This window comes from Cervus elaphus, chromosome 7 (genome assembly GCF_910594005.1).
Source record: "Cervus elaphus chromosome 7, mCerEla1.1, whole genome shotgun sequence".
Classification (NCBI taxonomy): domain Eukaryota; kingdom Metazoa; phylum Chordata; class Mammalia; order Artiodactyla; family Cervidae; genus Cervus; species Cervus elaphus.
The window spans coordinates 32,059,409-32,074,196 of NC_057821.1; the positions used below are offsets into that span (position 1 = coordinate 32,059,409).

Sequence of the window (14,788 nt, forward strand, 5' to 3'; positions counted from 1 at the left end):
ATGAAGAGACTGTGTAAGAGTGAGTTTGAAATTTTCTGAGTAATATGTCAACCCAAATTAATGATTGATGACTTAGCCAGGCAGCTAGGAGCATCAGCTGTCCATCAAGGGCAGTGTGCGTTTGGAGCGTCATCTAGTGTCTATCGGCATCAGTGACATCCTACATTGTAAATGCCTTTGGGCAAAGGTTTGAGGCCAGAGCAAACTCATTTATTAAAGTTTTAATTGGACTTTTATACAACTTACACTTTAGTGCAGTCCACTTCTTGCGGCTTTGTTTGGTGCATGTATGTTACAGTGAAGGTGCTGGGTTGATCTTAAGCACATCGCTAAGTCACAAGCCCTCTACATCATTTTATCCTTATTAGTACATAGTGTAATAAATTTGTTATTACAATTATTATTATCACCATCATTGTCATAATTGATACCCCTTAACCAGGAGAGTTCCAGTGTTACTATCTTTGCACAATAGTCTTTGTTTTTGTTTTTTTTCCTGTCATCCTCCTCACTGGTCATTTTTACTTTAAAAATAGAAAGAAAAGTAATTTAGCACTTTTAAAATTGCTTTTATAAGGGTCTATTTTTAACTTCTAGCCTCAAGTAAAATTGACTGTTTCCTCCTTTTCATGTCCACTCTGACCTTTACCACATCTGACATATTCCATATCTTTTTTTGGGGTCTCCAGCGTCCAAATTCCACTCTAAGGGTAGAGCCTGTCTTATTTATTTTCTTATTCCCCAAATCCAGATAGGATTATTGATTCCTTCCTTATTCTTGCCTGCCTGTAGACCTGCTGAAGTCTTGGGACTAACCAGTGGTATCACGATGATCATTTGTCAAGAAAAAGAAGAATAAAAATTTCTGTTCACCGAAAGAGACAGAAAGCTGTTATCACTGACTGATTGACTTCTCTTGCTCAGTCTTGTCTGATTTTTTGCGACCCCCATGGACTAGCCCACCTTCCATGGACAGAGAATTTTCCAGGCAAGAATACTGGGGTGGGTTGCCATTTCCGTCTCCAAGGGTTCTTTCCTACTTAGGGATTGAACCTTGGTCTCCTGGCAGGCGAATTCTTTACTACTGTCATCTGGAAAGCCCAAATTTATCAGAAGTTAATGATTACATAAGGGACTGGGGGAAATGTAACATACCAGTCACCAAATTAAGCTTTGGTTGGTTTGGATTGCCATCTAGTGTCCATCAGAACAGACAGCACGATGTATTGTAAACACTTGATTCTGCCCAAAAGGTATGATATTCATGCAGAATTAATTGCAGGGGTGAAAATGTTTTCTACCTAAAACTCATTAAACAGACTAGCAAATAATTAATAGTTGTGGGTGTATTTTAATTTTATGCACTTTGTAATAGAAAAGCAAAGGTCTTTGACTTTAGTTCAACTGATATTTGTGTGTGTGAATGTGTGCGTGTGTTCAGGGTACATGAGTTATAATCAGTCTGCAGGGCTGTCCTAGGAGAAATCTGAATTCTCAATTTCTATTTCCTTATTGGTGAAGCAATAACAATTGTAATGGTAGTCATAGGCTGGTTCTGAAGAGAGAATGAAAATAGTGCATATAATGCCTGGTGCATAGAAAGTGTTCAGTTAGCTGTTATTTTATTAGTATTATTGACACTTTTAAACAAACAGTGCAGAATGGTGCTATGTTGCATTTATAAGAGTGTATGTATAACTTTTAAAAGAATTTTTTAAATATATGTATATAAAAATTTTTGTACTCACAACAAGGCAGCACTCTTCTTAGAACTATATAAACATTAACTCATCAATTCTCATAGCAACCTATAAAACAGGTACTATTATTGCCACTTTATAGATGAGAAAACTGAGGCAGAGAGGAGTTAATAAACTCATCTAATGGCAATATTGAATTTGAACTCTGGCATTCCAGTATTGAGCTAGTCCTTCTGATAAATATATTATGCTACCTCTGTATTTTTCCTGAAATATTTTATAAAATTAAAAGGAAAATATAAAAGTGCTACTACATTAACCATGAGAAGTATAAGAAATCTATGTATTAACTGAAACATTTGCTCAGTTATGTCTGACTCGTTGTGACCCCATGGACAGTAGCCCACCAGGCTCCTCTGTCCATGGGATTCTCCAGGCAAGAATACTGGAGTGGGTAGCCATTCCCTTCTCCAGGGAATCTTCCTGACATAGGACTCAAACCTGGATCTTCTGCATCCCAGGCAGATTCTTTACTATCTGAGCCTCCAGGGAAGCCCAACAAATTCTTAGATAATGTAATTCTGTAAGAATTTGGTTCCAGCCAGAAGTCTTAACTTAAGAAGGTTTAGGTAAGTTCAGTAGTAAAAACTGAAGGGTGTTGATACCTTGGTCCCTCTTCAGTACTGACAACTTGCAGTTCTCCCTGACAGCTCTGCCTGCCTGACCTTGAAAGTATGCACACACTTAAGATGGGAAATGCAGCGAGGAGTGAGTGTGTATGTCATCATAACTTTTCCTCTTGAGTTCTGAGCAAGGAGTGAGCTCCAAGAACATCAACTCAGTGGGGTAGATTCTGAGTGGCCGTGTTGATCCTGCTTTATGTTCTTCCCTATCACTCCCCAACACACATCTCCCTTCTCTGATGGGCAAGCTAGCTTCTCTTCTTATTACAATTTCTTCTTGAGGCATTCTTTGGGCTAGTTCCTAGGTCCAGTGACCTTTCAGAAGCTACCTGGGGAAGTTTACATAACCAGAAAGACAGAACCAACTTGTTGGACTTGGTCTGCTCTTATCCACTCGTCCAAATTAAGGTGCGTATCAACTATCTCGAGGTCACCTCAAAACAGGAGGTTCCCATGGGATAAGGATGTAATGGAAATAAAGATCAAATAAGAGCCTACTCTGTGCTCAGCCAGTCCCAGGAATTGTATGCGCATTATCTAATTTAACCCCCACTACATTCCTGGGACAAGGGGGTGGTGGAGGAGTGTTACAGAGGACGAAATGAAAGTGGGGAAAACCAGAGGACTTGGCAGGATCACCGAGTTCGTGAATGGGGGAACTGGTATTGAAAAGAAGTGTGCGGGCCCCAAAGCTGCTGTCTTTCCCTCTGCTCTCTTGCATTAACAATTTGACTGTGTTCTTCACCTTCAGGCAGCCTTACAAGTCTCAGGTTAGCCTGGGGCTGCCAGGATTTTGAATGCAGTAGAGAATGAGGAACTTTTTTTGAGTTGACCTACTACACATAATATTACATATACATTTACAACACATTTATATTTACAACATATTATATATATAGCAATGCATATTATAACACACAATATATACATTTATAATACAATGTTTTATATATATACAGCATTACATATTATAAATTCATATACAAACCCATATATAGTATATATGAATTATATGTACTATATAGAGATTTATATATGAAATACATAGTAGTATATATTTAGTGGGCTTCCCTGGTAGCTCAAATGGGAAACCCACTAAATACGTATCATTTACATATTATGTAAATCCATACTATATATGGATTTGTATATGAAATGTATAATAGGCAATGCTATATATATTATACGTAACATTGTGTTGTAAGTGTATATTTTTGTTGTCGTTTGGTCACTAAACCGTGTCCAGCTCTTTGCAATGCCATGGACTACAGCACTCTTTCCTTTCCTTTACTATTTCCCATTGTTTGCTCAAACTCATACCCATTGAGTCAGTAATGCTATCCAACCAACTTTTTCTTTGTCACCCCCTTCTCCTCCTGCCCTCAATCTTTCCCAGCATCAGAGTCTCTTCCAATAAGTTGGCTCTTTGCATCAGGTGGCCAAAGTACTGGAACTACAGCTTCAGCATCAGTCCTTCCAATGAATATTCAGTTGATTTTCTTTAGGATTGACTAGTTGGATCTCCTTGCAGTCCAAGGGACTCTCAAGAGTCTTCTCCAACACCACAGTTCGAAAGCATCAATCCTTTGGCTCTCAGCCTTCCTTGTAGTCCAACTCTCTATTATGTATTTAGTACTCTATACTACTATGTATTTTGTATATAAATCTCTATATAGTCTATATAGTATTATGTGAGCGAGTGAGTGAAAGTCGCTCAGTCGTGTCTGACTCTTTGCAACTCCCTGGACAGTAAGTAGCCTGCCAGGCTTCTCTGTCCATGGAATTATCCAGGCAAAAATACTGGAGTGGGTTACAATTCCCTTCTCCAGGGGATCTTCCTGACCCAGGGATCGAACCCAGGTCTCCTGCATTGCAAGCAGACTCTTTACCATCTGAGCCACCAGGGTCTCCTCTCATAATATTATGTAAATGAAAAAATTATATGCTGTTTGTTAATTATATATAATTTTTCATACATATAATTAATTTTATAGGTAGTAAACAACATATAAATGTGAATTATTAAATTTAATACAGTTTTAATTTTTTAAATAGTAAATATCTACATATATATGTAACTTAACATTAACAAAACATGGGAGGTGGGTTACTAATTTTTAGGAATGTGAAGGAGTCCTGAAATCTAAATGTTTGAGAACCACTGTTCTAACCTGTTCTCTGATGTCTTAATTTCCCAACTGGATTGGTAAGTACTTGAAGGCAAAGGTATAACTGGCACAAGAACATTTTTTGGTTTTATTCTTTTTTTCTCACAGTCGTTTGTGTCTTTTTTATCAGACTTCTCACACTGTATGATAATATGCTTGTCTGTGTCAGTCTCACCACATATAATTCCTTAAGACAGACACTTTGCTTGGCTGATCTCTGCCTTTATTATCTCTTCTGGTGTCCTTTGCTTAACAAGTGCTTAGTAAGTATATGAGAAAGGCTCATGCATGCAATAGTGATGAGCTGGGAACTAAAAAGCAAAAGTATGTCCTAATAAACCTACCAAAATTTGTATGCCCTTGTTTCCTCCAAAATAGTCATTGTGTAAGGCCCTGTGTTTATTCTGATTAAGGCTACTTCCCCATTTGTATTTTCATCTTGTGCCTTATAATTGCCTTCATTAGAGGCCTAAACTGAGGTATATCTTTCTGCTATTGATCAATCATTTTGAGTGTAGTTCTGACTTTTTGAAATCATTAAAAGTTATTTGAAAACAAGCTTGAAGAATAAGGTGCCTATTAATGCCCTAGTTTCTTGTGTCACTTTAGGTGATTCTAACAGCATTTCCCAAATGTTAGGTAAATATGTTTTGCAATGGAATGTTCCTTTTATACTCCTCTCCATGTATTTCTTGAGCTTCCACTATGTGCTTTACTACTATGGTTCTCTGTGGAGTATATTTTGATAGTGTGTCAGGGAATAAGATACAGAATCTTTAGTCTCAGCCTAAAGTCTCCTTGGTGAGTCAGGAAAAAGCAGGTTTAATCACTCCTAGCTGGGGCTTACAACAAGCAGACAGAACTCTATTCTGGCAAAGTAGAAGGAGGAGGTGAAAGAAAAATCGATTGTCAGTCCCTGATCCAAACACCTGTCCCAACCACTCCTTTCACTCTCCTTTGAGTGCATCTTGTTGTTTGAGCCTCTCTCTCCATCTCCATTTGCACTTGACAACCTGCTTTGCATCTTTAACTTTGTCCATCAGCTTTCCAGACCCAAAGAAGATGAAACAAAATTAGCCAACTCGTAATATTCAGGATGTGTGTAAATACAAGTATACACAATTTATTGCAAGGCAGATATTTACCTCTGTCCTCAATTGATGGCTGGCTGTCTTGAAACCATCAATTTTGAGTGGAATGACACACCCTTAATCTGAATTTTCCCTAGAGCTAATTTTAGTAGGACCTTTTTTGCTCAAGGGCTTGTTCAATCTCATTTCAAATCCTGAGACTTCCTGGAACATCTATAGGCTCTAAGGTCACTTTAAAGCAAATGGTCAAAAAATTTTGTATCTTCCCAACTTTTAGAATAGTTTCTAAAGATTCTGATTCGGAGCATGTAGGACAAACTAAACAAGTGTCAAAGTATAATTTTCAAAATATGACTCTCATACAAAGACTTGCATAGTGATCTTGTACATGGATCAAAGAATGATTTAAGTATTAATGACAGAACTAGCAGAATGACAAAGGTAGGTCAAAGCAGGATACAGGGGAATGAAATATGTTCAGGGCAAGAAAGAATGCTGGAACCCTGAAAGATCAGATACAAAATTGGTTAATGTCTTATTAGGCAATACAATCATAACTATTGGGGTTATCTTTTCTACTAGAAAGAATTCACTTGCATCTCTACTCTACAAAATCCTTATTAATGTATCAATCTTCTACAAGGAAAGGTCTAATTTTATATAATCTGAGCCTAATCAAAAAGTAAATATTAAGTCAATGTTACCTTTTCTAAAGCCATGCTGTTCTGTATGAAATTGTCAGTCATATGTGGTCATTGAGCACTTGTAATATGGCTAGTCTTGTAATATGGCTAGTCTGAAATTTAATAAATGTAAAATACACACCAGAGTTTGAAGATTTACCCTATTAAAAAAAATAGAAATGGTCATATTTTTTGAAATATCAATTACATGTTGAATAGTAGTTTGGATATACTGAGTTAAGTAATATACATTATTAAAGTTAAATTTATCTGTTTCTTACTTTTTTCATTGTGACTATTAGAAGGTTTAAAATTATGTGTGTGACTTACATGTCCACATTTTATTATATAACATGGCCTTAGAGCATTACATGAACCAGACATGGACTTGTGGAGAATTCTCTAATACAGCTTGAAAAGACATGAAGAAATATCTTTGTTTTTTACTTTTCTCAGTACTAGTTACAGGGATCTAGAGAAAAGCTATGTGTTTTTCTGCCTTCTGACCTGAACTATGTGGCCAGGAAGCTAGGATCGAGAATTTGAGTGGCTGGTGTCTGGTTCTGGACTTTAGATTTCCATACAGAGATGTGATTTGATTGATTAAACCTGAGTAGTCATATCAGAAAACTGAATCACAATAATCAAATTTACAGGTTGCTGATTTGCAAAAGCGAAGTGAAAGTGGTTCAGTCCTGGCCAACTCTTGGCGATCCCGTGGACTATACAGTCCATGGAATTCTCTAGGCCAGAATATTGGAGTGGGTAGACATTTCCTTCTCCAGGGGAATTTCCCAGCCCAGGGATCAGACTCAGGTTTCCAGCATTGAAGGTGGATTCTTTACCAGCTGAGTCACCAGGGAAGCCCGATTTGCAAAAAGGGACACCAATTTCTACTGACAGGAGGTTCAGTGACCTAGTAATCAAGACTCTACATAGCTCTTTTCCTGCTGGTTATGCACCCTTAGCTGAGTTTCAGATGAAGAGGCGGCTCACTGCACATGGAATCAGAACAAATTGCATGTTCTTGTTTTATTTTTTTGCCAAAATATATTTGTACGATGAAGGTGCTTTAGTTGTTCATACACTTTCAATGATTTCTTACAATTCCTATCCCCAAAGTCACACTGATGGATGGCAGGTCTAAAGTGATTTTCTATGGTTGCTAATTCACCCATCACTAATCTTATTAGATTGCTAATTCCCAGAGGACATGACCAGTAGTAGACATAGTTTCCAAATGTTGAAAGAATGTTATTCAGTGAAATCATGGGGTTATCCTTAGTCTAAAAGAATATGCCTTATGTTTCATTCATCACTGAACTTAATTTATCACATTTTTCGATTATCACATCTAAGACTGATGTCTTTAGTACATACTTCCATCTAGATGTAGCAGTATAGTGAACTTCAGAATAGTATACATACAGTCAGTTTTAGAGGGGATAAAAGGTGAGCTTATCAGCAAAAAGTGACATAATAATTTATTTGTTCTAATACTTTTCCTCTATTTCTGTTTAAACTTTTGTCATTTCACGATCTCTATTTAAAATCTCTAGTTTATCTTAAAAGTCAAAAGTGTCTTGTCAGTTGCTTTATTTCCATCTATATCTTTGAGTTCCCAGTTAGAAAGTGTCCTGTGCCATGACATGTGTTTAGATATTGTTACTGTAAGTAATCTAGAATTTTCATGTGCTGAAATTCATTTCTTTATTACAGCATACAAAAATAAATAAATGCTTGCTTTCTTTGAAAACTGATCATCTAAATGTCCCTCACTGTTAAGTCTATTGAGGGTTATTTGTAGCCTTAAGAGGGTCTTCTTTCTTCCCTCATTATCCCTATTCTTGAGGGTCAGACCCCCCGCCTTGCACAACTCAGAGGGGAACCTGAGTGCTTTTAAAAAACAGCCCAATTTCTCGCCTTTGGAGAAGTGAAAAGAGTGCCCCGCCCCCATCTATGAAAAGAGGGATTTGATAGAGTTTCAATGTCTTCAAATCAAAGATTTAAGTCTCTAACCCTCCATCACTCAGGACCCCCCAAGGCTTACGAACCCCCTCCCATCCCGCTCTAACTGCTTTGGACTGGCCCCAGAATCCTGGTCCCAGTCCACAGTTCCTGTGGGTCTGTACGCAGAATTCACAGAAGACCTGTGTTACTTCCCTTGCGAAGAAACAGAATTATGGTGAAAATTTAGGTGGAAACCATTTCGTTTTTGGTCCCAAAAGAAGAGAAGCATGTGCCCAACCACCCCTGAGAAAAAGAACTTTGAGGGGCAAAGGAGCGAACAGGTAATTTAGAAGAAAAACAGAAAGTGGTCTCCGACTGCCCAGGACTTCCCTAGGAGTTGGGGGAGTTGGGGACGCCTGGACGCGTAGTGTTTGTGATTGTGAACAAAATAAATGGAGAGCACGAAGCCTGAGGCTTCTCGGATCCTTTCCTGACCAAATTCGGGTGATTTGGTGTAGGGTATTTTAATATTTTCCCCCTTTTGTGAAGTAGAACAAACACAACTTGGGCGCATCGCGGCGGCTCAGAGCCTGCCAGCCAGGCGGGCGACCGGAGCACCAATCAGCGCGCGCCTGCGCTCTATATATACGGCGGCCCGGCCCAAGCGCAGCTTCATCGGCGTTTTGCCACTAGTACCCGAGTCTTAGATCTTCACCATGTCGGAGACTGCTCCTGCTGCTCCCGCTGCCGCCCCTCCTGCGGAGAAGGCCCCCGTCAAGAAGAAGACTGCCAAAAAGCCGGCTGGGGCGCGCCGGAAGGCCTCCGGGCCCCCGGTGTCCGAGCTCATCACCAAGGCTGTCGCCGCTTCCAAGGAGCGCAGCGGCGTGTCTCTGGCTGCGCTCAAGAAGGCACTGGCTGCCGCCGGCTACGATGTGGAGAAGAACAACAGCCGCATCAAGCTGGGTCTCAAGAGCCTGGTGAGCAAGGGCACCCTGGTGCAGACCAAGGGCACCGGGGCTTCCGGCTCTTTCAAGCTCAACAAGAAGGCGGCCACCGGGGAGGCCAAGCCCAAGGCGAAGAAGGCGGGCGCGGCCAAGCCCAAGAAAGCTGCCGGGGCGGCTAAGAAACCCAAGAAAGCTACGGGCGCGGCCACTCCAAAGAAAACCGCTAAGAAGACCCCGAAAAAAGCAAAGAAGCCGGCCGCAGCTGCTGTGACCAAGAAAGTGGCGAAGAGCCCCAAGAAAGCGAAGGCCGCCAAGCCCAAGAAAGCCGCCAAGAGCGCAGCGAAGGCGGTTAAGCCGAAGGCTGCTAAGCCCAAGGTTGCCAAGCCCAAGAAGGCTGCACCCAAGAAGAAGTAGGTTGTTAACCGTCTGCTTCTAAAACCCAAAACGGCTCTTTTCAGAGCCACCACTGATCTCAAAGAAAAGAGCTGTATACTTTTTTTTGGACTGTGTGTGCTTAGCCTCTAGACTTTTAAGGGTAGGTTTGCGCGGGAGTTAACAGATGGGTGGCACTACTCGAATAGCAGTAAAAACAGGGGAGCGGTTGCTGTGAGGTTGCAGAGTTTGAACCCATTCCTGTCGGTTGGCACTTGGCCTGCAGTGTCTTCTGTCAATCTCCTGGGCAGCAGTTGAAAGCGCTTTCCGCAGGCTTGCGTACTTGGGATTTCCGCCGGCCCCGCCCCACTCCTGTGAAGAGCAAAAACAACCACCGCTGAACTCAGCCAGTTTCTTAGTCTTATGGGATATTACGATTGGACTAAAAACTCATTCAAAAGTCCCGCCTTGCTTGCCGGTTGGCTCACTTCTCCAGCCTGTGATTTTTCACCCTGTTTTTAATTGGATGGTGAGTGTCCTCCACCCGCGGTCTTTAATGTTTTGTTTTTCTGTTGGGTTAGCCCTATTTGCTTGATAGAGAAAGGTGTCGTATTTCGGACATTTTCCATGTTTTCCAAAGTCAACTTGCTGTCGTGGGGGCGTTGGTATTCAACCCAGGCAAAAGGGTGGGTATTGACGTACTCTGGCAGTATGGAACATTTGAAAAATGCTACAGCGGTGGCAGTGATTCTTCCATCAGAAGCAAAGCGGGACCAGGGATCTTTCTGTTTCTTGCACTTTTTAACATTATAAGCAAATGTGTGATGATTGACAGCATCAAAAACAACTTGTAGTCGGCCATTTTGTCCTGGCCGGTCAGTCAAGGATCCTCCTTTTCGGGAACTTCAACATCTGAAAATCGTAGATGCTTTAAACGCCTTTTTGTGCAATCCAAATGTTTCTACGCTAAGCAGTAAAAAGTGTATATTGGTAAAGTTTTGAAACGTGTTTATATGGGACGGGGTGGCGTTTTTAATAAAGGACTTTTGTTTTCATTAACAGCGTTGTATGTGGGTTCTTTCATTTTCAGGGCCTTTCTCCCGGGTAGAGAATTTCTCAAAAGACCGTTTACCGGGGCAGGGGCTTCTGCAGAACTGCAAAAGTTGCTTCTCTTGTTTTTCTTTAAATCTCTTGTGAATGCCATTTTGTGGTATAAATTTGGGTTTATATACAGTTGATCCTAACACTGAACGTTTCCTGCAACTATATTTGCATAAGTGAAAGATGTTCTTTACTTTAAAATAAAACATATTCATCAAAAACAAATATATTCTCTAATAAGGCTGGAAGGGAAGTTCATTCACAGAGAGCTAAGTCACTGAAAATCTAATTTTACCTAGTCTTTAGGTAATTTTCAACAGTTCTCCGTTTTATCCAAGTTCTTAAATTATGTTCCCTTCATAGTTTCCATAGTTGACTGACGGGTCTAAAAACCCATTCATTTGAATCTAAAAATTAGCTAGTTTAACAAAGTCTCTTGTCACAATTTGGCTTATAAAACCTAAACTTTAACATTATTAATATTTTCAATATTCACTTAGAATATTGAGAACAGCATTAATATACTTAAATTGGTCAAAATGACTGATTAGCCAGAAATGGCAATGAATACTGCATAAACTGCTGACTGACAATTGAAAATTCATGAAATCTTCATGTATGCTAAAAATGTAACATAAAGGTTCCTTGTAAAGCATTATTCTATTTTTTTCTATACATACTCAGTGCTTTCATGGCTGAAAAAGTAAATATTACTTCCTCTGGGCAATGCTCTAGGTATCATATTTTCTATACTTGGGGGAGATATAAAAGGTAACTTTGTGTTTCAAATCCATGCAAAAGAGAAACAGGTCCAGTACTAGATATGATTACATCATTAAAGAATTTCAGAAGGGAACAGGGATTTAGGGCACAGTGGTAACAGCAATAATGTTTTGAGGTAGCTTTTTTTTTTTTTTTCTCCTTTGGACATGCCATAAGGCAAGTGGAATCTTAGTTCCCTAACCAGGAATCAAACCCATGCCACCCTGTAGAGAGTACAGACTTTTAACCACAAGACTGCTAGAGAAGTCTCAATATCTGGCATGTCTTGAGCACTAATTTACAAGATGCCAAGCACTGTTGCTGAGCACTCTTCATTTATTTTCAAACACATTCTTGCCACAGGGCTTTGGGGTAGGTGCCATTATTACTGAGGCTTGGTCACATTAAGGACATAACTATTTACTTTCTGATCAGTAAACCAGTATAATAACCCTCCATGAAGAGTGCTGTTCCTCAGAAATATGGTAAGAGCTACATATGTCTTGAAAATTTTTCTAGTAGCCACATTTTAAAAGTAAAACAAGTAAATTCATTTCAATAATATTTAACCCACTAAAATAAAAATATTATTTCAATAAGGTTAAAATATTAGGAGATTTTTTAATTCTATTTTTCATACTAATTCTTTGAAATGTGGCATGTGTTTTACACTTCAGCTCATCTCAATTTAGACTAGTCACAGTTTTTATGTGCTTAATAGCCCCAAATGGCTAATGGTTACTGTTTTGAACAATATAGCTCTATAGTAAATACTGAAAGGAAGACACAAGAGAATATTTACTCTGGAGTAGAATTTAGACATTTCCAAGGAAATAATTATGCTGACCTTGTCCTGAAGTCTAAGACTAAAGATCATAAAGTACACTCGGTTATTCCTAGGACCTGATGTTTCTTCTGGTCATCCTGCCCACCGCATCTCATACCAGGCTTCTGACCACAGGAATCTGATAACAGATTTTAGCAAAAGCCGGGCCACTGCAGGCCCTCCCTGTTCATCCTGAGGCAGCCCAATCTCCAGGAGTTTCTGTTGAGGAGGAAACTAGGTCTGATCATCCATTTTTGCATAATCTTATCAATCAAAAATATTTAGTTTGGGTTTGGCGTGAGACTTCCTGGCAAGGACAACTTCCTCCTCTATTAAATAGATACAGTGAGAGAACTTGCCTTTCAGTGTTGTAGCAAGTGTTATATACAATAATTTAGGTCAATTAGATTATGCAGTACTTGATCCATGGAAAACTATCAGTGTTAGTTATTAGACTGATTCTTCCAAGGAATCCATGGTTTTATTTTCTCCCTTGCAAAGGGACCTCTCTAAAGGTGGTGATATTCAGTACAGAGTGGATCAGTAACACCTATAAAGTTGTCCCAGCGAACTTACCTGGACTGAAAGTGTTCCCATTGCTCAGAGTTGACTTTCAATACCCTCAATGAAGTTTCTCCTCCTGGTACATTTCTTTGACAATGGTACCATCATCCAAAGAATCATGCAAAGCAGTGCTCTATCCCAGATTACTGAGTCTCATCCAAGACCAGTGATTCTCAACAGGGTACTCTGCTGAGGTACGCTAGAACTGAATAGTAGGAGGGCGGGGAAGGCCATATGTAATTTGGAAAAGCATAGCCAGTGCTGAGAGGCAGATTTACCCTGAAGATATGAAACTCAAGTGTCAGACTCTGTATTTCCAAGGCCCTGGAAGGGGCCCCTGGGAGTATAGTCTGTTCACCTGCTCTCATTTAAAGAAATTCTTTTAAATGTTGGCATGTTTTAATTAAGGCTGGTTAAAACCTTTATTTCCACTCTTATGTTCTCTTATGTTACAATTCACCTTTGTCTGATTATGTTGGGATATTGATGAGAATATTTGGGACTTAAGAACATTTACTGAATCTAAGTTTTGTTTGGGGTTAATGAAATATATAAAGTGATGTGTAGATTTGTTCATATATAGTTCACTTGATGTTAGCCAGTCTAAGAATGTCTTCAGGGCATACTACTTATCACCGACAAAAAGTGAATAGTGAAATTGTTAGTCACTCAGTCGTGTCTGACTGTTTGCTACCCTATGGACTTTAGTCCCCCAGGTTCCTCTGTCCTTGGAGATTCGCTAGGAAAGAATACTGGAGTAGATTGCCATGCCCTGCTCCAGGGGATTTTCCTGACCCAGGGATAGAACCCAGGTCTCCTGCATTATAGGTAGATTCTTAACCATCTGAGCCACTGACAAACTCACCTAAATTATTGGTAAGAAATTGGACTAAATGTCATTTATCCGTGTGCCCAATAATGGGAGTGAGTATAGTGGAGAACTGAGATGTGAAATGTATAAAGTAGAAGCTAGTCTTTGAAAAATTCTTCCAAATTTGAAAACTCACATATGAAAATTTGACAGAGGATTTTCCAAGTTTGAAAACGAGCCTTAAAGCATTACTTGACATTACTTGTAGTGCTTTGAAGCTGAAATTCTTCTAAGTTATCAAGAGGATAAAACAAATTGTGATCAATCATCTTAAGCGAATACTGAATTCTCTTCCCACTGTTGACTTAATATACTCTACAGAAAATATTGAACATTTTCCTTTAAAAATGGAACCAGAGTATGCAGTCAAAAGTACAAAGCATTATAGTTTTGTATTCAATTTAATATGTGGCATTTTCCTGAGTTTTGTACCAGCTACGGTTCTTTAAAGTTTTCCCATCTGCTTTGTAACTCTGTACTTACAGTCACCACGTTGTATCACCTGTAGGCCTCAGCAATCGGCCTATTCCATTGGGTACATTATACCTATATACACGTCAATATTTTAATATTTAAATGAGACCTTAAAACTTAGTTAGCAGTGACATTTCTCTAGACAACTCTATGAACCTTAACCTAAGGTTTCTGCCTTTTCGTAGTTTCTAATTCCTGAGTGTTACAGTTACTTTAGGTGAAATTGTGGGTGGCTCTAAAAAGAGCCTTTTGTAAGTACAGAGAATAAGACAACTTTATGCCCTCTCCCCGCGGATGCGGCGGGCAAGCTGGATATCCTTGGGCATGATGGTGACGCGCTTGGCGTGGATAGCACACAGGTTGGTGTCCTCGAAGAGCCCCACCAGGTAGGCCTCGCACGCCTCCTGCAGCGCCATTACGGCCGAGCTCTGGAAGCGCAGGTCGGTCTTGAAGTCCTGCGCGATCTCGCGCACCAGCCGCTGGAACGGCAGCTTGCGGATCAGCAGCTCGGTGGACTTCTGGTAGCGGCGGATCTCGCGCAGAGCCACAGTGCCGGGCCGGTAGCGGTGCGGCTTCTTCACGCCACCAGTGGCCGGGGC

At 40.0% G+C, this 14,788-nt stretch overlaps 1 protein-coding gene across 1 annotated transcript; it reads left to right on the top strand.

Annotated features, from left to right (window-relative positions):
* The first annotated feature begins 8,937 nt into the window (after positions 1–8,937).
* H1-2 (H1.2 linker histone, cluster member) lies at positions 8,938–10,650 on the top strand. Its single transcript, XM_043908312.1, has one exon. The coding sequence runs from the start codon at positions 8,992–8,994 to the stop codon at positions 9,631–9,633; it is 642 nt and encodes a 213-aa protein (XP_043764247.1). The 5' UTR covers positions 8,938–8,991; the 3' UTR covers positions 9,634–10,650.
* Positions 10,651–14,788: the final 4,138 nt, after the last annotated feature.

Excerpts from the sequence above, each read along its gene's own strand:
- H1-2 (XM_043908312.1), top strand. The coding sequence starts at position 8,992 with ATGTCGGAGACTGCTCCTGCTGCTCCCGCTGCCGCCCCTCCTGCGGAG.